The sequence below is a fragment of the Alligator mississippiensis genome, chromosome 6 (genome assembly GCF_030867095.1).
Source record: "Alligator mississippiensis isolate rAllMis1 chromosome 6, rAllMis1, whole genome shotgun sequence".
Classification (NCBI taxonomy): Eukaryota; Metazoa; Chordata; order Crocodylia; family Alligatoridae; genus Alligator; species Alligator mississippiensis.
In genome coordinates, this window is record NC_081829.1 from 92,391,370 (window position 1) to 92,418,738 (window position 27,369).

The 27,369-nt window shown below is 39.4% G+C and overlaps 1 protein-coding gene and 1 long non-coding RNA gene across 4 annotated transcripts in view; one reads left to right on the forward strand and one right to left on the reverse strand.

The window, feature by feature from the left end:
* The first annotated feature begins 9,734 nt into the window (after positions 1 to 9,734).
* On the forward strand, positions 9,735 to 27,008 carry LOC109282821 (uncharacterized). Of its 2 annotated transcripts, none has more exons than XR_002089837.2 (3): positions 9,735 to 9,823; positions 13,530 to 13,595; positions 26,846 to 27,008. It is a non-coding gene; the product is annotated as an uncharacterized LOC109282821 (long non-coding RNA). The 2 variants fall into 2 exon arrangements; XR_002089839.2 differs by lacking the exon at positions 13,530 to 13,595 and adding an exon at positions 24,223 to 24,398.
* The window catches only part of NHLRC2 (NHL repeat containing 2), a 54,094-nt gene continuing 37,141 nt past the window's right edge, over positions 10,417 to 27,369 (reverse strand). For both annotated transcript variants that reach the window (XM_014594655.3, XM_014594657.3), the window contains exons 6-11: positions 20,933 to 21,026; positions 20,414 to 20,645; positions 19,863 to 19,985; positions 18,688 to 18,897; positions 15,501 to 15,726; positions 10,417 to 11,543 (exon numbers count right to left, since the gene is read on the reverse strand). In XM_014594655.3, the coding sequence (XP_014450141.1) occupies positions 11,287 to 11,543; positions 15,501 to 15,726; positions 18,688 to 18,897; positions 19,863 to 19,985; positions 20,414 to 20,645; positions 20,933 to 21,026 (1,142 nt within the window). In that variant the 3' untranslated portion in view covers positions 10,417 to 11,286. The remainder of the gene's footprint in view (positions 11,544 to 15,500; positions 15,727 to 18,687; positions 18,898 to 19,862; positions 19,986 to 20,413; positions 20,646 to 20,932; positions 21,027 to 27,369) is intronic.

Here is a 27,369-nt window from a genome sequence, read left to right on the forward strand (position 1 = left end):
CCAGTCACAGAAAGCTTTTATCTTCCAATTGAGAAAGATCACAGCATTGTTCTTGTCACCCCAGTCCTGATGGTATCAGGTGATAAAGCCAATTGAGTCTCTACAAGCCTCATGGATGGTCTCCTTTAGAGCTTATCAATTTCCCTCAATACCAGTGTTATCATTTTCAATACCAAGATTGGCAAATTTCTTGCTCAGATTATGTTTGGAGGGCTTCACAGTGCGTCGGGGTCTAAAGGCGTTCGATGTACTGTTTTTGGACTGCTTTGGGTTGCTTTCTGTTTCAATGCAACCCTAATAGCCATGATTGATCTCACTCAGTAATGATCGATCCAGCAGCCATTGGCTTCTCTCATAACACGTGATATGAACGTCTTTTAGATGACGCACTTTTACGATAACATAATCAAGGAGATGCTATTGAGTAGGGGTGTTGCCATGTTGTTTTGTACCTGTTGTGTCATCTGGAGAAAATGTTAGTCATGCTCTACACATTTACTGAGTAAAAGGATGCTGTTGGAATTGACCTGGATCACTCCTTCCTTCCCAATGGTTCCTCTCCACATGTTAAAGCCCTGGCCAACTCTTGCATTGTAATCTCCAAGGAGGATAATCTTATCCTCTTTCAGGGTGATGGTCAGGATTTCACCAAGATCAGTATATGCTATCCTTGACTATCAAATTATCATGTAGGTTAGAATGTAGTAAAGGGCATATATAATGGGTCATCAATGCTTGCAGGTTTTCTAGTATCCCTATCAATTGTAACTTTAGGCTTATAAAATATCATAGATTTTCACTGTGCTATTAACAGAAATGTATTCAAGATTGCAAGACTGTTATTCAACTAAAACACATTTAATTTCTCTGTATTTTATGACTGAATTTTTTTCGTTTTCTACCAGATATTGTGATGAAGCATTTGACTAAAAGCTGATATTTACGGCAATTAATAGAAGAAAATGCTTATTTTTCTAGGTAGGGTGAAACCGATGAGCTTGGTGGTAATGGGGACAGACTTTATTTTAACTACCTCTGGGTGGAAGGGGAGCAGTGCTCAAGCACATAATTAGGGGGACATTTACATATTGAACTTTTATAACAACATAATTTAACCCCCTTTCCTCAAATCTAGATCCGAGACTCTGGATAGAAGATGAGACTGCAGACTTCAGTGTGGCATAAAAACGCCCAATCTAGCTTGGACACCAGAAGCAGTGCGGTCATGATAGCATGGAGATTCTTGAAAGGCTCAATTCGTGCAATACTATAGTTATGTCTCACACATCATGTACCTCTGCACACCTCATTTCTCTTACCTCATATGTGAAGGAAGAGAATGGGTTAGGCCTCCAGCTTCCATAGGGACTCTGAGCCAGCCTGAAGGTGAAGAAGGTGCATTGACCTCATTAGCTGACCCAGTTTTGCAGAACCTAGAGTCTTTGGTACTCAGATGAAACCCACATTGAAACAGCCCTGTTGGACAGGTTGGAGATGAGGAGCAGGTAGAAATGGGACCCATTAGTCACAAACTTTGGATTTAAGCATACTATGGCATATACATTTCTGCATCAATTAGAGAAGCACCAAACAAACTGAGTTTGAGAGAGACAATATTGTAATATTTTATTTTTTTTCCATGAAAAAGCTTTACAAAACTCTAGGAGAGGAGTTGGATCTCATTAAGAACAGGTACTTTCCTGCTGGTCTTTCATCATTAATTTATTTGAACTAATATCATTTCTTCTAAAACATATTTCTGTTCTCTGATATTACAGTACCTTTTTTTTTTATTAAAAAGGTAATATTTTTTATGACTCCAATCCTAAAATGATGTTAATAGGAAAAAGTAACTTTTACTGTATGAAATAAAAGGTACAACAAAAATGTGGCATTTTAACACCAATAACCAGAAAAAAATTGCAAACTTCTATGCTCAGAGAAACCCCCCCCCAAGAAAAACATTCATCAAGGTGTTTGGGTGCTCAAATCTGACCTCCTTCAACACTGCTAAGATTTCTCAAATTCCTATGGCCAGCTCTAAAATGAAGTTACCATTTTTCATCTTTTGAAGATCTGGCTCTTCCTATGTCTATTCTACATCTTATATACCCAACCCTTTCATTTAAAAAAAATCGCCGCTATTTATATGTGGACTAAAGAACCTTTACCGTGCTGAAGTCAGATGAGCTTTGCCACAAATTTTAAACGGGACAGAATCTCAGGCAGGGGTCGGACTCATCAGCAAAATGTGCATTTGAGTGTTTGTATAGTACAGAACATTATTCCTAGACATGTGCTCAAGTGACTGAATAAAGGTGTTTTGTAAGATGATACCTCTAAAAAGAAGCGACACTACTATCAATTTCTTTCAAAAGATGGAGGTATGGAGAGAATCCCATACCACATCCAAATGAATGACTGGAGAATTGGATCTGTGGTCGGACCCAGAGGGTGGTGGTTGACAGAAGTCAATCTCCGTGGTGCGCTGTGACCAATGGGATCCCTCAAAGCTCTGTCCTAGGGCCTATACTATTCAACATCTTCATTAATGATGCGGACATTGGTATTAGAAGCGGACTGGCCAAATTTGCCAATGACACCAAACTCTGGGGTAAAGTGTCCACACCTGAGGACAGGAGGGCAATCCAGGCTGACCTTGACAGGCTCAGGAAATGGGTGATAAGAACCTGATGGTGTTTAACACTGAAAAATGCAAGGTTCTCCACCTTGGGAAGAAAAACCTACAAGCATGCTGGCAGGCTCAGCAGTGCTATGCTGGCTAGCACTACAGACGAAAGGGACTTGGGGGTCATGACTGACCACAAGATGAACGTGAGCCTTCAGTGTGATGCTGCGGCTAGTAAAGCGAGCAAAACGCTGGTTTGCATCCATAAATGCTTCTCAAGCAAATCCCAGAACATCATTCTCATGCTGTATTCGGCCTTGGTGAGGCCGCAGCTGGAGTACTGCGTCCATTTTTGGGCTCCACAATTGAAAAAGGATGTGGAGAAGCTTGCAAGGGTGCAGAGGAGAGCCACGCGCATGATCAGAGGCCAGGAAAACAGACCTTATGAAGAGAGGCTGAGAGCCATGGGACTCTTCAGCTTGGAAAAGCGCAGGCTCAGGGGTGATCTGGTGGCCACCTACAAGTTTATCAGGGGTGCTCATCAGGATCTGGGGGAATGTCTATTCACTACAGCGCCCCAAGGAATGACAAGTTCGAAAGGTCACAAACTCCTCCATGACCATTTCAGGCTGCGCATAAGGAAAAACTTCTTTACTGTCCAAGCCCCCAAGGTTTGGAATAGACTGCCGCCAGAGGTGGTTCAAGCACCTACTTTGAACACCTTCAAAACATGTGGATGTTTATCTTGCTGGGATCCTATGATCCCTGCTGACTTCCTGCCCCTGGGGCAGGGGGCTGGACTTGATAATCTTTCGAGGTCTCTTCTAGCCCCAATGTCTATGAATCCAAAGTTCACAAAAACAGCATACAATGAAGGGTAAAAAAAACCCTAGCAAAGAACACTTGAAAGTGTCTTTCTGAAGATATCCAGTCAGATTTAAGCAAAGCACTAATCTCTTTTTCAGTCACTGCCATGAAAAGAAAATGCAGCATTATAGTCATTAGGATGAAACCCTAGCCCAAAGAAGTTGATGGGAGCTTATGACTGGTTTGAAAAGAGTCAGGATTTCACCCATGAGTGTTTCTGTATGAAAAAATCCAAACCAGATCTTTAAATCAGCATACATCAGTTGGCTTCAAAGGAACCATGCTGATTTACACAAGATGAGCCTCTGGCTGATAATATCTGTATATGTCTAGGCTAAAACCAACCACATCAACATAGGTAGCAATTCTGCTACCTCCACTTGCCTATACTTAGATTACGTTTTAATTTGTAAACCACTTATCTGACACCACCTAGTTTAAGTCTTAAAACAGAAGACTCTTATCCTTATGGTTGAAAGCCACATGTTGCTTGAATTAAAACTCAAAGAATTAATTCTCCCATTCTTTAAAGCTTAAATATTCCACACTCAATTTTCCACCACCTTTTTTTTATTGGCTACTACCAGGTTTCATAAAAGGATTGGAGTTAAAACATACTAAACTGAAACGTGAAAAACACAGCATAAAGAGATCATTTTTTTTCATACAGATTAAGTACAGCACATTATAATGAGGTGGACTGGAGAGTATTTTTACAAGCATTTCTTTTCTTTAGATCACCGTCATCAATACTGTAAGAAAAGTAGGCAGGATCTGGAAATGCTTCTAATTCCTTTACTTAGTGCTGGGCCTGCCAATGGACAAAACGTTCTCTGGTATGCTTGAGTGTGGCATGCCAGCAAAGAAGAGGTACACCAAACAATGAGTAACTAGAGCTCTGTCAATATTCTCCAACTCACATCCAGGGTTTTTAACTTTTCAACTGTGCCACTGGAGTGTCAACCTTTGACAATAATTAAACCAAACCAGCAACAAGATAGCGAATGGGTATATTCTGCATAACAATCAACTGACTTGTGTTTAGTTTAAACTCCAGGTTTCCTGAAACTATGTAAGAGCTACGAAAATCTCAGCATAAACTATTCCCACTTGTTGGGATGCTATTGTGTGAAGCTGAAGTTTGGAAGCAACTCTGGAGATCCTGCCTGTAGGAAAAGAGGCGATATGAATTGTATATTCATTCCAGATTAGTCACGTAACTAAGATTGGAATGAAGTCGGACGTCTAGTCTTTGGGGCAAAATGAATGCCAGTTATACTGACAGATGCACATTATTTACAGATGGTTTACAAGGAGCCTAAGTTACAGCTGTGGTGGTAATTTGTTTTTCCATGGCCAGAGATGCAAAGGTGATGGGGTGTGTGTGTAGGGGCCCGGGGGTGGGGGGAAGAATGGGATGGATTCACGAGCAGTGCAAGAAGACAGTCTCCCACTTTGATACCTCTAAAGGAGAGGACAGATTTATGACAAAGAAATGTAAGTGCAAAACAGCAAAAAAAAAAAATCAAGGAAAATGTATTGATCTTGATAAGCATATATAAATTGTGAGAGTTAAAGAAGAATTATTTATGCTTGAGACCAGAAATATTCAAAATCTTGAAAAGCCATGCTAATGCCATACAACCACATGCTGACATAAGCCTTTAGTTTTAGTCAAGTACCGTCTATAAATGCTAAAACAAAATTGCATTTAGATTTGCTTTTAGTATGCTGGTATTTTGTTGTCTCATGATGAAGAGCAATATTGGTTTAATTAGCTTAGGGTTTCTGAAGGACACAAAGGTGATGTTTCTGAGCTGTGTCTGAATTGAAAGCAAAACAAGCAATGCCAAGGGGAGGAGCAGAAATAGGAAATAGGCACCATTGACATGACTAGAGTAGGGGGCAACTGTCCTGGGTGCTGATGGGGGTGGGTGTGAAAAAAAACTGGCTTTTGCTGCAGTCATACAATTGTCATTGCAGCAGCAGCAACAGCTGGAATTTGCCACTGCCCCTGCATGCAGCTGCCACCTAGGGTGGCCACCCATGTTCTTATGCTGCTAGTGGGCACCAGAGCTACAACCCAGGTGCTGAGGACTGACAGTGCGTGGGGGAGCCGAGGCCAGCAGCCCTGGGTGGCCACCCCTGCAAGCCATGCTGGCACTGGGCCTAAACAAAAGCTGGCTGGGATGGGGAGAGGAGGCACGGGGGGGAAAGCAGCCCTGTTCTGAAGCGGCGAGGGGGAGGCCAACCCCAAACTGGGGTGCTGGCATGGCAGCAGTGGCTTTGCTTGCCCCTAACAACAGAGGCAAAGTGAGAAAAGACAAGACAGCGGCTGCATGGGGCGTTGCGTGGCACTCCATCCCCGTCCCCCCCATCATTCTTGACAGGCTATTGGCTAGTAGCAAATAATTTTGCAATACATCAATGTGCCAAAATATTTAGGAGCAACTAGCTTGTGTGTGTGTGTGAACATTGCTATGGTTAGATTAATATTTTAAAAGTAGTAATGTAGCCACCATCTCTGTTAGAAGTATTTTTTCTAGCTATCATCTGATAAAGAATACAATGACAAATGTGGTAGTTTTATTTCATCTGAAGGAAGGTGAATATTACTTTTTTAATCATATTAAAATGCACAGTGATTTTATTCAGAGACAGGTGACTAATGAACTTTTTGCCTTTTGTACTGGGAGGAGCATTCAGTTTTATTTGAATGATCAGATATTTGCATATGCAGTACGTCTTTTGCCAATGTAAAACCTCTCATTAATTACCTAAGTAATCATTGTATAAGAGAGATACAAACACCCGAATTTATGAATGACCTTATTTTCTAAATTTACTGTTTAGTTACTAATGTTAGTGATTTTAAAACTGAAAACCTTCCAGATCATCATGCAAAACATTTGTAAAGATTTTAAATGCTAACAATAAAGATAGGGAAATATCTTTTAATTATGCAGATATTTTCATAACTTTATGAAATAATGAGGCTTTCATTTAAGTAGAAAAGTATACACAATTCTGCAAAGAACAGGAATTTCAGCAATCCAAGAAAGCCCCAAACTAAGCAGTCAATAATTAAATTATGTTTGTAAATTAGAAGAGTATGCACCTGGTGAAGATAGGAAATGGAAGTAGCTCAGGGTGATAAGGCTCATCTACTGGGTAATGGCAGAAGGAATATCACAAATGTAAAGATCTAGAACTCTTGGTTCCAAAATGATACCTTTTATTAATTAGACCAATTGAGAAATTGCAAAAAAATATTTTTCTGCAAGTTCTAGATTTTTGCATTTATTTTTGTCTCAGACCAACATGGCTACCACATACATCCCTGAAGTAATCTCATATCACTTTAGATTATCTTCAGGTAATATTTTGCTTGAAATCATTTTACTCATGGGTTTGACTAGAAGATTTGGATATTAGACAAAATGGAGTCTTTAAAAATTATTATCCTTTATCAAACTAAATGTATGTGGCACTTATATAATGCCATTAATCCACTGCTTTTCTGTTTATCACTCATCTATTTTGCACATAAGTTACTATAGGACCCAATCACATACAGGACTACGAAATAGCTGGGAAGAAATGAAACTGTTCCACTTACTGGAAGGGTGCTTACATACTGTTTTGGATAATCTCTTAAAGAGAAAAAGAAAACAAAACTACAGACAGAAAAAAGCCCAAACAAGTAAAAAAAAAAAAAAAAAAGGCTGCCAGCCATCATTTTTGCATTAAATGAGGGTTTGGCCTGTTGAGCATTTAGGTAGTTGGTATTAATCCTAGATCCTTCCTAATCAGGGAGTCCAAATTTGCAAAAATAGTTTTCAGTACATGATATAATTATATCCAAGAATGTAAAACAAATATGAAATTTTAAGTCACATTATGCAGGATATTATTGGTTCTTAACTCTTGTATTTTTCAGCCAGAACAGTTTTATTCTTATCTGCTTATGCTAGTACATATATGGCACTCATCGGTTTAATATAAGAGTACCCGATTAATAATAGATTGCAAGCCTACTTGAGGGAAGGGAGAAGCTGTGAGGATGAAATCAAAGTAGTGAATCCATTTGTAAAAAGGCACAAAAGGCAGGCAAAGCACCCAAAATCATAAAAGAAGTTTGAAGTCTCTTGAGTCCCAGGTCAGTACTCTTTCTGCCACATCACCCAAGTCCGGGGTGCCCCACCCCACGGGCCATATCTGACCCACAGAGCCATACTATCCGTACCACAGGGTCCCCATGCGTCTGCAAATTTGGCAGTGGGAAAGCAGTGGCATTTAACTGCCTCTCCTGTGCTGTCAAATTCCTGGATCTGGGAGGAGGCCCACAGGCTGGAGAACATGGCCTGCACGTTGGATTGAGCATGCAGGGCCAAAAGGGGCAGCATAGGGTGGTGCAAAGCTGAGCGGGGCCAATTTCGGTGGTACAGGACAATGCAGAGTCGAGCAGGGCCAAATGAGGCAAGGCAGGGTAGTGCAGGTCTGAGCAGAGCAACACAGGCCTGATACTAACACAGGGTTTCAGTCTGGCCTGTGAACTGGTCCTATGCTACTTAACCAGCTTGCAGGGCTAAATTTTGGAAACCACTGCCCTAATCTTGTGACTACTATAAGCAAAATTTCTAGTGTACTATGAGCACTGTGAGCATGCAAAATATGTACTGCTATAATGAACGTGAACACAAATGTTTGTGAGCTACAAATGGAAATGAAGAGGGGATTACAGGAATTGTGCGCTATTCTCTGCGTACAGTCGGCAGTATTTTCTAAAACGATGATGTTTTTCCTTACAAATAATAGGTGTTAAGTGATGTTTGAGAGAGCATGCAGAGGCTCACATCTGCATCAAGGGAACCTATTTTCTGTTTTTAGCAGGAAGCCGTCTCAATGTTGTGGTTAAGGACATTTTCAGGCTTTTTGGAAAGCGAAACAATGGAATGAATACAGTATATTTGTACAGATCATTTAGGAAATTCAATGAAGTGAACAATGAGCAGTCATTAATTTGATGAAAAAGGCACTTGACACTGGCTTGCCATCACATAAACTACTTTGAAATCCCATTCCCCATGATTTGTATTGGATTCTACTCACTACTTACACCATTAAGAAAAAGAAAAAGGATAAACTAGTTTAAACAAAAGGTTTACTCTGAGCCTGTGCTGCTAAAACATAAGTGCTTTCCCAAAATAGGATAAACATAATTAGCTACAATTAAAACATTTAAAGGTCCATTATGCCATGATCTACAACTGTGATAGTATATTAATATCTCTTCCCAATAAATTTTTACCAAAGAAGAAAAAATAAAGCAGTATCATAGTAGTTTAGTCAGGGAGGATTCTGCACTCCTGAGATTCCTTCCAGCCCTACTTTTCTATGGTTCTACGTGACAAGGAAGATGAAATATTAAAAAAACCCCCAGAATATGCCTCTTAAATATGTTTATATAGACCCATTTACACAAAGATAAAATAGCTGTAATGTTATATTTAAAGTGATGATGTATATTAAACAGTGCACTTAATAAAATAAACCCTTTTTTTTTTAAACAAAAAACCCCATCATTTAATTCTTTTCTTCTTTTTTAAATACAGAAAACTGATCAAGCCACATTTTTATCATCCTGTCCAAATGAAATGGACAAATACCAATCAACTATTTTAAAAGTTTGAACAACAGTTTCATCTGGCTGAGCAATTCATTTAAGAGAGCAGAGAGAGTCTGAAATTTCACTTGTAACTACTGAGGCTCACGCCTGATTTTCTTTTATGGTAAGCAACAGAAAATGTATGAGCTAGTTGGAAGTCGAATACTAGTTTCCTGACTACTGTCTAGGATTAAAAAATATTTCAGATAAGTATAACAAAAGCTGTCCTCTAAGTAAAAGGATAGTAAATACTCTGATCAATGTCTTCTTAACCCTGCAAACTGCATTTACAAACCGCAAACAGACACGGCAGCATAATTTCCTGTTTATTTCAAACGCTGAAATGAAATGTTAATATGGATTGTTTTTCCCTCAAAAACTGAAAAGGAAGGTTATAAAGGTCATGTAAAAAGCTAATATTCAACTTTTTGCATGGCTAATGAGTGACAATATTATTTCTGATAGAATGCTTGCAGATATGCTGGCATTTGGATTTCAAGAGGGAAGGAAAAGCCACGCCAGTCCATATGGTTCCTTTAAAACAAAAGTCTCCTGGGTTCAGGTGCAATAGTTCACTTAGTTTCAGAGCAGGAAAGACCTGAACAAATCATCTCAGCTGCCTACTGACAGGTGCCATGAACTATTAAGGTTATTTTAAGGTAGGCTAATATAAATTTTTTAATTTTTATAAACTCAAATATACTTTATCACGATATCGATTAAAAAAAAACCCATGAGTAACTGCATGTCAGAAGGTTTTTCTCCCACTAGAACTGTGTCAGAAAATTGGGCCCGAATACCTGCAAAGTCAATGGAAGTTTTCCAATACAAATTAAAAAAAAACAACTACTCTCCTGCCATTTATGATGACATTTGACAGTAGAAAAAAAGACAAAGAAGAGATTTTGTTAAAGGACAAAGCTTGCCTAGAACAAGCAGAAGTTTGAAAAGCTGTGCCAAAATGTCTTGCTGAAAAAAAAATTAAAAACCTACCACAGATTGTAAGGGAAGGCTTGGACGCTCCAAACCTGTATCTGAGTTAGTTACCATGTAAACGGACATACTGAACACAAAGCCTTGATGCAAAGCCCACTGAAATCAAAGGAAAGACCCCACCTGACTTCAAGGGGCTATGAACCAAATATATAATGTTACTCATGTGCACCAGTGTTTGCAAGTTTCTTGTGAGAGACTTACAAGTTTTGCACAGAATTTGTAAAATAGTGAAGGGAAAAAAAAACAAGTCATGTGATTGAAATGTTTGACATTTAATTATTGCAAAGTTAGAGTCTCAAGTATTACCTGCCTATACTTCACTGTAAAACATGAATAGATGCACACAAATTAGAAAAATCCCAACACATTGCTTCTGTGCAGGCACAATTTCGTTTGACATCATTATGTAACATTGTCTATATGAACACAAACATTTCCTTTAAAGAAAACTGTCCCCATGACATTGTGCTCTTTAAATAAGGCATAAATATTTAGTTTGATTTAAAATACTTGATTTGCATAAGAATAAATAGTACTGCACCCATTTCAGGATTTTTTTCCCCAAAATATATAAGTTTGTCTCAAGTGCCTTCATTGCAAAATAAGAAAAATAATCCTTTTGTAAACTGGAAAAAGAGACTTTTTTTAATATTCTATTAAAAATGGAAGGCATAAAAAAGGAATATGCAGTTGGTCAGCCCCAAGTGATCTAGGTATTCCAAATACGCAGTGCAAGAGAACTTATTACAGTAATATCACAATGTAATACTGGCTCTTCCAGGACGGACTCTAAAAATTGCTTCTTGCTGGTTAAAGTTGCCTAGGTCCAATCAATTCACAATTGTCAGCAGACTTTACAGCATTAGGGCATTATTGCTCATACAGTAACAAAAAAAGGAATAAAAACAACACGATTTCACTATACTTATTCATGTTACATCAAAAGGCATTTCTACTTCATCTACCTAGCATATTATGCTTTAGAATTCTTCATATGCTATAAGAAGATGAGGAATGGGGTTGGGGTGCGGGGGGGTGGGGGGGTTGGGAGGTATTTGTATGTTTTCTGTAAAAATATTAGGCTGAAAGTTGCATCACAAATCTATTAGGTTTTTGGTTTAGTTAGTTAAAATGCATATTTCAACTCTACTTGCACTGTGCTACCTTGGTTTGTGCTAGCTATCTGTAAAGGCTGATTGAAAGAGATTCCTTTCATCATACAGGCACTGCTTTCTTTGCTACAGTAATAGAGGAATGCTCTGATAGACAGTACAGCTTCAGATGACTGGCAGCTACTGGGTAACTGCAAGTGGATGAGAGGTGGATTGAAAACATCCTTAATTTCTGCAGATGAAGTCTGTCCTTGTAGCAACCACTCATTACCTGAAAAAAAGAAAAAAAAAAACATGCTTTATCACTGGCTTTTAAAGCAGGGAGTTAAATATCTTATAGGATTGCATTGATTTAGACATGAATTTCACTTCCTGATTACAACACAGTTTTGTCCTATGTGAAGCATTAGGGGAATTTCATCTGATTCTCCCACTCAAGATGATACTGAAATAGAATTCAAACACTTTTTAATAGCAAGTTTCAGGTCATGCAGTTACACAACATAAGCTTGAATTTATGTAAGGGGGCACTTTAAGGTGCCTGTGTAAAGGATGTGCTAAGCATCTGTAATATGCTTTGTAAGCTGAGTCAAATTTTACCCTCAACTATTCAAGTGCAATTTTTGTTGAATTAACTGGAAGCAAGGCATGTATATAATCAAGATAACATGACTTAAGCCAAAAGTACATAGAACTGTAGACTGATGACACATTTTCAAATAGGAGTGTTGGTTTGCTATAATTTAACAATGTTTGGATTAGTCATTACAAGGAGAACTGGAAATTCCTATTTGTTTAACTATTTAAGAGTTAATGACCCAACAATTTAACTATATAAAACATGCAAAAACAAGGTGGCAAACTTGCCATTGTACCCTGCGTCTTGCCATAAAGCAAGATGGATGAAGTGCTCTTTCTGGTGATTTTCATAATATTTGCATAATTTGTCAGCTTCAAATAAAAAAAAAAAAAAAAGAGAGAAATCCTGTAGGACTTACAAGCTTACAATGAATTGTAAACCTACATTGCTTACATTTTGCATTTTTACTAATCCTCAAAAACATGACAGGTATCTTGACCTCAACTGTATTTGGAGAGTTCGTAGGCCAGAAAAAGGATGCTGACTCTGCTATATAAAAGTGGTTATCCATTTTTCAAAAGCATAAGTTGGGATGAGAAACTTCCTCAAATCACAGGTGTCCAAATAAATTGTCAGTGCCAGCAAAGCATTTGCAGCTTGCTCACAATAGTGACTATTGCAATTAAGCCACCACATGGATAAAAAGGCATTTTAGAAGCCAGCCAACAAAAGCTCCTCTCAAAGACAGAGATGTTTCATTTTTATCTTATTTTAATTTAAGCTAAGAGTATTGTCTAACTATCAGAAATAAGAACCTAGGTCAGTGTTGTTAGTCTCATAACACTGCTGTAAAGTACTCCTTTTTCTTCCAATTGTATTGATTGGCAACTGAGGTGCACCAAGACGACCGTATTTATTTGAACCCAAGATAATCCTGAATGTGAGAGAGCCCCCCCTTCCAAGAATTAGATTTTATACATGGAAAAATTTATAAATGTTATAATTTTCCATGTATAGAATCTAATTATTGGAGGGTTGTCTTTCTTACCTCTTTTCACTGAAGGGGGGCAGGCATGGGGAGGACAAGCAGCATGCCCCCTGCTTGTGCCTGCCCCCCTGCCACCTCTACCCCCTGCCTGCCACCTCCAGTCTCTGCTTCCTGCTTCTCCCTTCAGCTTCTGTTCCATGCCAGCAGGCTCTATCCCAGCCCAGTGTCTGTAGTAATAGTAGCTGTGTGTCACTGCTATGGGGCTGGGCTGGGGCCATGCTCAGTACCACAGGCTGCAGTGTGCATAAAACCTGCCACTGCAGAGCAACAGTAAGGAACAAGAGGAAGAGTGGCAGCAGGCAGGGGAGTAGAGGCTGTGTGGGTGGGGGAAGGGACATGGGGAAAAGAGGCTGCAGGGGGGAGATGGCAAGGTGTGGGGCAGAGGGGGGACAGGTAGCAGATGCGAATATGGCCCTGACCCTGAGTAGGGGCTAGAGCCTGAGCCACAGCAGCCAACTGCCTCCCCCCCTTCCCCCTATACTCGATTCTAAGACAAGGGGCTCCCCCTGATGTTAAATGCAGAGAAAACCATGTCTTAGAGTCAAGTAAATACAGTAAAAGAACTGCCCAAGGGAATACAGGAAGTTAATCAAAAGTCAGAAATAAACTCCAGTTTTCCCTGTTTCCAGGCTTTGATGCCTGCAATCTGTTCTCTCATGTAACTGGATGTGCCTCACTGCATTCACTTACTTAAGGTAGGTTGGTAGGTATGATGGTGAATTAGGGTCAAATTTTGGTTAATGCAAATTTTGTTTAAATAAATTTACAAGGAAAAATGTAATACCCTTTACTGGAACACTTCAGCCTTCATGCTAAATTTTGAGTGGATCTAGCTGTTGGTTGCCTAAAAGAGATGAGGAGGGTAGGGCAGCCTACCTCCCAAAGCTGGGGGCTGAGCTAAAGGTGGAGGGGAAGCATCTGAAAAGCGAAAGGAGGCCAAGTATATATTGTTGTGGGAATCGCAACTCTGAAAGTCCTTGCTGACAGATGCTGGAAGTTGCAATCAACGCTCTGACCTGGTTTTTTGTTTTTGTTTTTTTTACACTGAATTTTTCTACAGCGACCATAAGTAGAATATGGACAGAAAATGAAGAATTAGAAAAAAAAAATCAGATTGGGAGAAAGAAAAGTTCTCCCCTGTTCCCAAGTGTTAACAGACTACTTCAAGTCTAAAATATGTCCTCCTGGTATTACACATGGTATTTACAGTGGTTAGAGCAGCACTGCTCCTATTTAGGAGCCTAATGTTTCTAAAAGGTTCGCATGGAGAATTTTTTTTTTTTTACTGTATTCAGATAGGGAAATGGAAAGAAAGAGACTTTTGACCTATTCTTGATCACGTTTAAGAACTTTACTATTCTAGTTGTATCAAATATCATAAAACCTCAGAAGAAAGCACCTTACAACCAATATGTAAGTTAAAAATTGTGACATGCTTATCTTCACAAGATGCCTATGATGTACAGAAATTCTATTATCCCATTTTACAGATGGGGAAACAAACACAAGGCAAAACCCAGCTAGACCAACTAGGCATCTTAATGAGATTTAGGTATTTTTTTTGGTATTTAAATTTGCAGTAAGCAAGCCAGAATACTTCTGGCCCCACAAACCAGAAACCTCAGTAAAGTGCCTAACACACACCACCATTGTTTCAGTGCAAAATATGGCAGCCACAGCTGCTTTCCTTTAACAACATAAGAACATAAGAAACGGATGCTGCAAATGGGAGAGGAGCAGAAGGTAGAAGACCGGCTATGCCCTGTTCACCCTCCTGTTCGGCATCCATGCTTTGCCAGGATACTGGGCTAGATGGCCCTATCGTCTGACCCAATAAATACAATTTCTTATGTTTTATGGTGGTGCTCTGATGGTCCAGGGTGGACAACTCATGTATAGCCCTAAGTTAGGCAGCTAAGTTCCAGAGAAGGGCTGGACTTTAGAGAGCCCTGTACTTAGGATCTCTTATTGGGTAGTATTAAGATGCTTCCTTCTTGGTGTCTGGGCTCCTTGAATCACCTGTAAGAACTCTCCCACTGACTCTGTTGGGAGCTTAGATACCTAACTCTGTTTTCTTTTAAATCATCCTCCTGAGGGCAGCTGCCTATTTTTGTTTGACCTATGAGCAAGAACCAGATTGGCCCCTCAGAAGCCAAAGTCCATATCCTCAGCAATGTTTCAACTACTACCTCTCACCAAAAACAGCAGCATTTAGAAATCTAAATATCTTTTAGGACTTTAAAAGGAAATATAAAGGAAGTCTGTGGCAGATCATGGGCTCCAAGTAGCCAGTCTCAGGCTACTGTTCTGACCACTAGCACATGCATCCTTTCATCACATCCAATTGTACCTGAAGAAATTTATATTTGAACTGAAGTTCCGAATGCTGAATGTACCTTACAGGCCTGGTAACAGCTGCCATGTAAAACTAACTAGCCCAGACAAAAACTATTTTCTTACCATACCTGTAATGACTGACAATAATCTAAACTTAATATTTTACTTGTTTATCAAAACGTACTATACGCCTCATATACAAGTGTGTGCATTATACAAGTATATATACCAGTATATTTGATCTAATAACAATGGCTCTTCACCTTCTGCTGTGAGAAACCATGAATTGGGTGCTTCCTCATTCAGCTCTGAATCTTCAGGAAGGCTTAAGCGTAATAAAAACTGAAGTGTCTGCCCAGGAGAGACAGTCAATGAAGGAAGTTGAATGTTTGGTGCAGATTTAGGCAGCTTTGGTAGGCTTGCCATGTTAGGCTTTTGTGCAAGTGGATGATCTACAACATCAAATGCTTCAGTGGTCAGGATAGGCAGCTATCAATGAAACAAACAAACAAATTAATATAGATTCATATATGAAAGTGTGTTCCCCAATGCACAACTCTGCAGAGCATCATGCAATTTATATTTATAGTAAACACCTATGCAGATAATGTGAATGAATAAGCTTACTGAACTTAAGGTGTATACTCTGCAATATATAAATTGCAGTGAGTACATCTGCCAGAATACAGAAATGATGCAAAGATTGGAAAGGGTAACGGAAAGACCCAGAATAGCTCTTGCTTTTAAACTGTAAAAGATCTGCCCATGTTATTTTTCCCTTCTTTATTTAAATTTTAAACTACATCACATTTCAGTTTCGCCCATTGGCTCTTACTGTTAACTTGCTAATTACTGTAACCTCAGATAATAAAATTTTTGGTCTTTGACCATGCAGATTATGCTGCCCATGATCATCACATCCAATAAGCATCTAAAAAGGTAGTATTTTAGTATCACTGGTAAATTTTATTGAAAACACCTCAAGACAGCCAAACGTATATTTAAACACACCTCAGCTGCAAGGAACACAAGTAAGCCTGTGTGACAGTGTACCTACTTGCAAATAGCTACCAGCTATGCGTACTGTTATAAACACAGAAAGAGAAATCTGTGTTGCTTTATATGTAAAAAGGCAAAAAAAAAAAAAAAAAAGCAGAACCCAATTTTGAAAGCAGTCTCAGTCTGACCACTTGTGTACATAAAAATCAGGGCCGTTAAAAAATTCTGTATTTCTTTAAGCAAAATTAAATAGAGGCGCACCGACACATCGGTCCATATTGTATTGGCATCGATAAGAGGAAAATTGACATCATTGGTAATCAGCCTTTTTTGGCCGATGCGGCCGATAATGTTGCTGATAAATGCCGTGTGTTCACGTAGCTGCAACATGCACATGGCCAAGAGTGCAGCCCAGCAGCTTGGAGAGCAGTGTCCGGCTGGTAAGTCTGTGGGAGGGTGGGCAGATCAAGGCCCCCATGGTGAGGGAGGGAGTGTGGCTGGGGCAGACACTGTCCAGCTGGGGCAGAGCGCAGGACGGAACCAGGGCATGTAGGGGCATGCAGTTCCCACCACTGTGCACACACCTGGGGAGGTATGGGGGGGTTTGTGCCCCCTGGATCTGTGCTTGGACCAAGGGGAGGCTGCTGCTGTATGCTTGGAGCTCTTCCCGGAGGGGGCTGGACCAGGGCTGCACTCAGGGCAGATGGGACAGCAGCGGCACTGGGAGGGGGTGCTATGGCAAATTCTGGGGTGGCTGTACCTCCCCTCCCCATAACCCCACCTCAGACCTGCCTCTGCTTGCCCCAAGTGCAGCCTGGGCCCAGCCCCACCCGCTGGGAAGAGCCTGGCACAGCCTCTATCCCCTGGTAGCAGTCTGCCCCTGCCCCGGGCACAGATCCATGGGTCACATGCCTCCCACGCCTTCCCCGGGGATGTGCGCAATGGCAGGAACTGCCCTACCCCACCGCTCTCCTGGATGAGCCATGGCTCTATCTCATGCCCTGCCCTGGCTGGGCAGCATCTACCCCAGCCCCACTCCCTCACTCTCCATGGGGGCCTGAATCTGCCCCCCAACAGACTTACCAGCCAGATGCTGCTTCCCAAGCTGCTGGGCTGCATATCAGTAATTGGATCAGTATCACCCAATATGGCTGGTCAATAATTGGCCATCAGTATCGACCAAAAAAAAAATCTATAAATCGATGCACCCCTAAAATTAAGGGCCATTTAAAATTTTAAACAGACTCATATGTACCAGAATATTTTACTGGATTTGGAAAATAATCCAATTTTGTAACCACTGCAGAAATAGCAAGCAAATACATTTATGAGTAATCTTTTTAAAAATTTTTTTATAAAGGGAACAGCTACCCATTCTGTTTTCCATATGACAGCCATATGAAATAAACCAGCATCATACCATTCTCTTAACTCCTTTACCACAAGTTAACTTTGCTACTTTCCTACTATTCTGTATTTCCTGGATTTATTTTTTAAAAATCTGGTAACTGTAGAGTTACAGAGAATGGCAACTGCATGTGTAAGATCTGGTAACAATTCCATAAAGAAGTAGCTGATCTCAAATAATTGTTTGGGACTTGATCCACAGAGCTGCTGAGCAATTTTAAAATTTCCATTAATTCCAGTGGGAATTTTGGGTGCTTATAAGTAGGACCCTACTGCATTCATAGCAGAAGTGGTGTGCGCTGTAGTTCCTTTAATCTTGCAGGTTCCCTTGCACTCCTCCCTGCCTCTGACTGGTGGAGGGGCCCCGCTTGTAGCTTGTCTCTGAACAGCAGGGAAGCGAGAACCACGGTTTTAAACATAGCGCTGTTTTTGCCTCCCTGCTGGTGACCAGCAAGCACCAGGGCCACTGGGGTCCTTCAGTCAATCAGTGGCAGGAGGCAAAAACAGCACCATATTTAAAAAACACAGTTTTCACTTCCCTGACAATTAGAAGCAAGCTGCAAGAGAGGCTCCTCCACTAATCAGCCTGGAGCTAATCAGCCAGGTGCAGGGTAGGGGTGCACAGGAAAATCTGCAAGATTAAAAAGGACCTGAAATGCACCCCACTTTCACCATGAATTTGGTGGAGCCCTACTCATAAGGCAGTCTTCATCTTGCAAGACTGTTCTAATGGAGACTAACTTAAGTCTCTGCATTCAAACTCTTATGAAAGCTCATCAGCTTCTTTTCTTTGTACCAGTGTCCTTCCCATACACTAGGCACAAAATGAATATTTAATTTTAAGCCTAAAAGGATATCTGTAGAGTTTGTCATCTGTCAGATCACTGCATAACATTACGGGAAGACATTTAATTCACTGAATTCATCAGCTGTGCTATTTCATATCATCTAAACAAAATCTGCTATCATCTAAGAAAATTCCATATTACTAATTACACTAAGAAACAAAATGTTGCATCAAAACCATTCATAAATAGGACTTGCCATGGAAACAATTTTTGTTTCTAAATCCAGCACTTTAATTTGATGATTATTAGTATCTGCAACGTAGAGAAGGCAGCCATTCGCTTCAACACACAAACCCCCTGGTTCATTGAAAGTTGATTCTGTAAAGCTGGAACCAGTAACATTACTTGCATCTCCTGTACCTGCCAGTGTAGCACAGTTCTTCATTTTGGGATCTACAACCTTAATCTAAGGAAAACAAAATGAACAAAAAAAAAAAAAGCCCTGTAAATTTGTCAGAATTAAAAGCAAACATACTCTGTGTACACTTGTGGTCATTCTTTTCAGAAGTGACTAGTGATCCTGGGTGCTTTAGTTATCTGGTGCCCAACCTGACCCATTGTCATGTGGCAAGAACTTCTGACCGTCATTTCTCAGTATTTTTTTAAAATCAAATGGTAGTAAGGTAGTAATATTAGGTTCACTGCACAATTTTATAAACGTGACCAGCTGTCCCAAACCTGAAAATAATAATCCTGAGTACACCATCTTCTTCCCTGATCACAAATACCCACACAAGACATAAGAATGGCAAATACATTAATCTCAGTTTCTTTAACATAGACAATCTAATGAATATTTAAAACAGCCAAACCCTGATCTTCATTCTTGTGCATGATTTTAGATTATTGTGGCTTAATTACAGCATTCACTGGTAAGCATGTGCGTAGCCACAGGAACTTTAGGGAGAAGTTTGCTTATGAATAATATTTAAGAAATAGATCTCTAATCTATGTTCTTGAAACCTCACGTACTTCCTACTAAGTAGCTTCATAACAATTTTAAACCAACTTTTAAACCAACTGGGTACAGCACAATTTGAAGGTTTTTTTTTTTTTTTTAAACAATGGCGATGTGCAAATGAGTTTAGTTCATAAATAAACACACTTACAATTTGCTAAAACTATAAACCTTTGTTTTACTTCCCTTCCTTTTCCTATACATTATACATACAACATGCAATAATAAACTACCCGATCAGATGAAATCCAGGATCAAAAACAAGTGAAAAAACGTCTTTTTGCTTGGTTGTGCAAAGTACAATTTTTGCACAACTGAATCTGAGAGACCCTTTCCCTACAATATTTGAATCTGATTTTTGTGATGAAAAAAGTGACAAATACAGTTGGGTACAATATATCATACAAACTCACCTTATGGTTATAGGAATCTGCTACGTAAAGTAGCTTCCTTTTCTTGTCCCAGGTTACTCCTAAGGGGTGCTGCAGTTTTGCATTTATTCCTGCTCCATCCACATCACCAAAGGCAAACAAATTCTAAAAAAGTGTATTATTAAGTTAGTACAATTAGCTGGCTATTCAGAGTTGACATGTGACAGCGCTAATTACCACATAGAGATTAACTGGCTCACTTTTTAAAAGATACAAAACTTGGGGGCTGGGAACTTAAGGAACTGAATATGGATATGGAGGCTCACCTCTAGGTCATCAGCCAACTTCAGCAGTTACTACCACAAGACAGTTTATTTTGTGAAGGAGTTGGTCAGTCAAATTTTTAGTGACCAGCAATCTGTATTACAAAGATGATGCCACAACCAGCACTTGCATTTACAATCTAAATAGTGAATAAAGAAATGACTGGGCATGGAGAGTGAATTACCCTCTCCAGACTGACAGTTATTCCTCCCAGTTGAGAGAGATTAGTAGGGTAGTGTGGAGAAGTCTGAAGTGATTGAAGTTATTACCAGTGGGTCTCGCTCTCCTCCTACAAGGTGTTTCACTGCTCCATCTTTCAGTGAGACCATTCGCACAGTACTACTCTCACTGTCTGCTACAAAAAGGCAGTTCCAGGGTTCTTCAGAAGCCAGAGAAAGACCTGAGGGTTGGGCAAAGCCTGCTTTATGGGGATATGCATTGTTTCGATTCTCTTCGTTCCCACTGCCGGCAAATCGAAGGCAGGTTCCTTTCTTTAAATCACTAAGGGAAAGCAAGTATCCAGGTTCAAAGATAAGCTTGAAACAGTTCAGACAAAAACAAGTTTCTTTCAGTTTGGGAAATCTATTCAGTATATGTAAGTTATCAACCTAATGGGCTATAAAGCACAGGCAATTATTTGAACTGCCTCTAGTCTAACTGGTATTTTAACTTTATTTAGAATTTACAATTAAACAGCATAGCATAAATGCAATGTAAAATTGCATTTAATGATATAACTATGGAAGTACATTCTATGAAAAAGCATTTAAGTCACAATATGGGCTCACCTTCCTTTTGGTAGTTTTCCACATTCTAACATGAGCGCCCAGATTTGATGAGTACCTGCCATGGCTACCCACAGCACTGCATCTTCCTGGGTCCCTGAAACATCATCAAAAAGAAAAGAACAGAATGAAGGCAGGTCCCATTATTTATAAAAGGAAACACTTATCAAAAAAAGTGTATTCCTTTCCACATACCAAGAGCTTCACAGCTCTTCTTCTATAGCTTTAGCAAGTGAGAAAGTTGTACTTTTAGAACCCTTGATAAATATGACACATTGAATGGGAGAGGCAGACAGCATTAGGTATAAGTATTACCACATTCTCACATTCATACTGGGTAACAAATACATCAGATCTTGGCAAGACATTTAAGACCCCAACTAGTGAAAAAATTGAAGTTCTCACTGAATACTGTTAAGTGTTTGCAGGATAAAAGGGATCTAGTGAACAGCACTACTACTTACTCACTTGGAGTTAATTTAGGCTATGTTCAGAGAGTAAACTTACTGTCCTAGTGGCAGTACCCTCAAAACATGTGGAGCTGCTCAGGTAAACTGCCTCCTAAAAGTTAAGGAGAATAGCTGTCCCTGTACAGTACTTGGGGTGGCCAAACATCTCCCAGCTGACTAAATGCCACTTGGCCTGGTACCAACCTGACTGGCCTGCCTGCTCTGCTATGCCTACACTGCTTCCCATTGAGGAGGCAGCCTACCTGGAGCAATGCAGCATGCCTGAGGATGTCCTGTCAAGGATGGTAGGTTCTCTGCACAGACAGTCTTACCCTGGGTTACAATATGAAGTTTTGTGGGCAGAACTGGAAATCTACCTGCAAACATTAAGCGTGAGCACACTCAAAACTTTTTTGTGGTGGCAGAACCCTCTACTCAGTTGGCAGAGTCTGCTCATCTTTGCTGAGTGGAGTGAAGCTTGTGTAGGAGCAGCCAATGCCCTCCCAAGGGCATATAGCAGTAGAGCTGCATGGAGCAGGTCAAATAATTGTGCACATGCATGTACTGCCAGAACTTCTCACGGGAGGGTTAGCTTAGTGCTGCCAATGCATTAGTTTTTAAATCCAAGGCTCTGATCCAGTGAATAACTCGGTTCTTAACTCTACTCCCCTGAACAGTCTCACTGAAATTAAATGGCAGCAAAGTTAAAGGAGGGGCATAAGCATTTTCCTTAGTGGGGGTCAAGTGAAACCGGCACTCATGGGAGGTACAGTATACTCTGATACGTCGGAGAGGGACGTTTGGCATTTACTTGTAGACTACCCCCAGCATACACTGTCACTACCCTAAATTTTCTCCTGCTCCTGTGGTGCCTTATTCCTCATTTACATGCAATAAGGCAGTTGCTTGCTCTTAAGGTAACTGTAGCTAAGGTTTGCTGATTTTTTTTTAATTTACTTTTTCAAATGGATGATTTTCGCAAACAGTTACTTACTATATAAAGCTTCTGATAATTAATAAACTTAGACAACATTTGTCCAGATGTTATTTACTTTCCAGTAAAATGACACACACATAAATATAAAGACAATCTATGTACAATATAAGCCTTTTTTGGGATGGGCAGAATACAAAATTGCATAAACAAACAAACAAACTACATTTTCAAAGCAAAGTCAATAAAGAAAAGGCCAAATAAATATGACTAATTAAAGGCCTACGGGAATTCTTACATGCATTTCTGACGTGGTGCTGGGTGCTTTTAATTAGTGAGCTGTGCTAGTTAAAAGCTCCTGCATGTCACATGTATCAGCAGCCCAACGCGACTGCACTGAGAAAATAGTGGCAGTACACTTTGAACTAAAGCACACTGAACGTGTTTTAGTTCAAAGTGTACTACTGCCATTTTCTCAGCGTGGAGACATGCTGCACCACCGATACACGTGACATGTGAAGATGCCAGAACGTATCTATTTATGTGTTCCAGCAGACTCAATTGAGCCTGCTCCAACACGCTGGATTTCCAACGCATTGTAGCAGGCTCCCCGCATGCATGTTTAAGTGGCCTATGGAAACAAATAAAGTTATTGCTTAATCTTATACTTTGTGACAAGTTTTAATAAGTTAAAAGAACAAAGTTTTCAAAGTATAAGGAACAGTGGATTAACACAGATATTTGTTATTCTTCTAACAGTTGACAGTGTAGTTATTTGTTATCTTCCTTATTCCATCAAAGACAAAGGGGTCTACTGACATGTATTTTACTCATATGTTGTTTCGACACAGAAAGCACTAACAACTTTTATGTTACTAAGAACTTTTTCAAAACCAATACATCAGATATTGAAGCATCATAAACATAATAGTTCAGATATTCAAATAGCTATGTTACGTTAAACACAAATGCATGATTTTATTTTTAGAAGTCTCATATTTGTGTCAAAGTTTGTTACTACTGATATGAACTCACAAAGTAACACTAGCTTTATTCCTGCAAGGCCCTTAATAGCACCCAGTGTTATCTAACCTTTTCTAACCTCAAAATTCAAAGACTTTGTTACTGACATTTCAAAGTGCTCTAGAAAAAAATAGACACGTTCAAGTTCTGAGAGCCTGACAAGATCAACCTTCCCAAACCAAAAATGGAACCCCCCAAAATCTAAGCAATATTTTGAAGCAGCAACCACAAATTGCCCTTCTAGAACCAAACCCATTTTTATTAATAGAGGAACTCCTATGAAGCTTGGGTTACTCTTGCAGCCTCAGGAAAAAAATATTTTTCCACATTCAGAAACAGTTTTCTGACTCTGATGAGCTATTTTAAGAATACGCATAGCCTCTACCAAATGCAGAAAGTAATGCATTTTAAATGCTACTAATCCTCTCCATGATTTTCCAAGACTAATCAAATACAACTATACTGAATCCTCCCTCTCCTCCACATATTCAACATTTCTATTGAAGCAGAAGTTTTAGTAATAAAGTTTAACATTCACAGCATCTATAAACTTCTGGCAATTTGGAGGATCCACAGATGAATTAAAAAAATTCCAAAAATAAACATTTGATAAACCAGAGGTTTCACCAAAGCACTGAGCATTCTTCCTAGAAGTTCAACACTGCTACTGCTGAGCATAGCTTGTTTCAACTGAATTAATTTTTAAGTAATAGAGAAACATATTATAAGTATCCTAGCACACGTAGACATATTTAAGTAATTTCTATTTCTGCTCCATCTGGCAAGGTTAGCCAGGGAAAGAACATACCAAATTAAACAACTGTTATTTCATAAAAAAAGGCTGGCTATTGCATTTTATAACATCCAAGTTCCTGGTTGTATTACAGTCTTTCATCAAATTCTAGTATGGACAAGAATACTGTTAAGTGTTCACAGCTACAAGGAAAGAAAATGGCCTCTTACGATCATTATGACCTGCTACTGCACTAGCTCAGCTGCAGTGGCTGATGCATGGAGGAGGGAAGATAGCTGAGGTTTTGCCCCTTCCCATATTCTTCTGCTGGTGAGTGTCAGTTAAAGAATATCCAGATAGTCCTGCATGGCTCTACCTGAACCTCAAGGGACCTGCAACACATTGTAAAGGAGTCTCTGCCTCAGCTTTGTGCATGAAGTCCAAATCAAAGCTTAATAATTGGTAAATATTTAAATCATTTGTCAAATTCATAAAACTGGAAGAGACACAAAAATGGAAAGAGGGCAAGAGAGATTTTTCTTCAGATAAGGATAACGAGCATGCAACATACAGTACTCGGTTATAATCTTCCCTTTATGATATTGGCAGGTCTACAGTAGCTCTGATTTTGGAAGAGAGATTTCTTTAAAGCTGAAGCATGTACATGCATTTATATTCCCTCATTCTGCACCCACAGGTATTCACTCTAATCAGAATATATTAGGTTGAATCAGAATATATTAGGTTGAACAAAGAGACAGTTAATATCTGTCAGTAATATACCTAATGTTAAGCACTTTTTTAAATAAAGTCCCAAATAGCAGCCTCTTTTGTGTATTTTAAAAAGTAGTTGGAAATTTCATATCATTTTGGAAAGAAACCCATGAAAGTCTTTTTCAGAGTCTATTAGTTGTCACTGCATCTGGATTCCATCTCAAAATGGAGCAAATACACTATCAACTTAGATGAGAATCTTTGATGATGTACTAATTAGTACACGTGCGAGCTCACAGGAATTGGCTATATTTCTATTCTGCGTATTGAAACTTTAACATAAAAGTAATACAGAATGCTTCAAGATGGAAATCAAGAAAGCAAACACTTGTGAAAATTTAGGTCATAGCACCTCAAATGTATACAATACAGTTTATCATAAAGGATCCACAAAGCTCTTCAAGTTATCCAATATCCAATTTATCCACCAATGAAATACAGCAAGTAGGACCATGCAAAGCTTTGGTCCCCGATTCGATTTGGCGGAGATTTGGTGGCCAAATCTGAATCGAATCAGGAGACCCTTTAATCTCTCCAAATCGAATCAGAACCCTTTGAATCGATTTGGAGAGATTTGGCAATTTGGATATAGGCACAGCTTTAAATGTTTTTTCTACATATCTCAAGGTACCAGGCAGCTCACGAATACTGAGGTGCTGGAGTGGGTGGAGCATCAGTATGCTCAGCATGATTGGAAGCAGACGAGAAGCACTTCTGGTTCACCAGGGAGTGCACAGCCCCCCCCCCCCCCCCGGCTCAGTGACTCCAGGATCTGGGAGGGCACCCAGGATCCCCCCATGGCCGATCATCAAGCTAGGGGGACATGGGGGGGGAGGGGAGCTCCCCTGCAGACCCGGAAGTAGATTGGAAGAATGTCCGGTCTACTTTTGGGTTTACCACTGAGCCCGTGGGGGCTCCCCTGCACTCCTGTGAGATGCTCCATCTGCCCCAGCATCGCAGTGTTCACAAGCCATGACTGCTACCTCAAGGTATGTAGAAAAAAACATTTAAAGCTGTGTCTATGTCAGAGAATCAGCACTGAATATTCAGATTCTGATTCAGCTGAATCGAATCGGGGACAGTGATCCGAATCAAAAAATTGAATTACTGTCCCTGATCCAGGCCAAATTCGAAACGAATATGGCCCATTTCACACCCTCCTAATAGCAAGCTCTAGGGCAGAAAGTGGCAGGTAGGGTATATGAATGAAATTAAAACCATTTTGGGAAGAAAATGTAACTCTCCTTACCTAACTGGAAACTTACTGTTAAATAGAATAGAATTTAGTCCTGAATGTTACATTACCAGGCCAACCTTTGCTCAAAATGTCACAGTCTCTTTTATAATCACAATTTGTCAGGGCTTAGAATTTACAGTTTCATCAAAAACAAAGACCTCCAACATCACAGAGGACACTGGTACAAAAGTTCAATTTCATTCCTGCTTAAGGGTAGTTATGTTAGCTTCTCACTATAAAAATTTCTAGCTCCCAAGGACCAGAAATGGACAAAAAGATAATAATATTTATTTTCACATGTGCCTAAAATATATATATATTAAACATGTAGGAGAAAAAAAAGTATTAGTATTGATTTTAGGTTTTATTGAGTACATAAAAAATTAGGAGAGAAATATCTTTCTCCAGCTAAAGAACAGAGACAGAAGAACCATGAAAAAGCACTTAGCAACGGCAGTAATTTCTAGTATAAGGGAACTACTTATTTTTGGAGAAGTAACAGAATAATTAGAATAAGAAAAAGAACTAGATATAGGAACAGAACAAATACATGATATTGCTAAAACTGAAGAAGCTTCATATTTATCATTGGGGGAGGTCAAGGTGGAAAGAAAAACAATATCTCTGGTTGCATATCACAGGATATTTAAACAGCAAGTCACATCAATTGTCACATAATGTTCCTCATGACAGACGCATCGCAAGAAGTCTATTCTTCTTACATAAATGACAGAAAAATTTCCTCTTTTTCTTTCTTTCTTTCAAGTGGAAGCAATTTAGGAATGAATACCAGAGACTGTGGAAAGACCATACTGATAAAAGGAGGGAGGAAACCAAAAGGCTGAACAAGTCTTTATTCTCATTGTAGCTGATATATGACATTACAGTGTATTCCTCATAATCCTTGTATGGAGAAGATTTATTTTCAAAGAATTTATTAAAGAATAACATAAAAAGAACAAAGTAATTCTTTTACATTTACACAATTAAACACTACATTCCAATCTTGGGAGTTTCTCCTTATTTGGGTATGTATGTTCTTATCTCTAGTGTTGCTTGTATCAAAGCAAGTTCTGCTTGTAAATGTGATAGAGTTGTTTTATAAGAATTTGCTAAAAAACGAGAGCTTTTGATGCATTATTGTTTCATATGGAAGAACTGTTTTTGTGCAAAAAAGAGAAAATTACATAAACATAGTTCAAAAGTACACTTCTCCTCAAGCTGTTCTATACTGCAGGAGTTTCTGGATTTCCTCCATTTTCTTCTGCTTCATTTCCACACAAGACACTG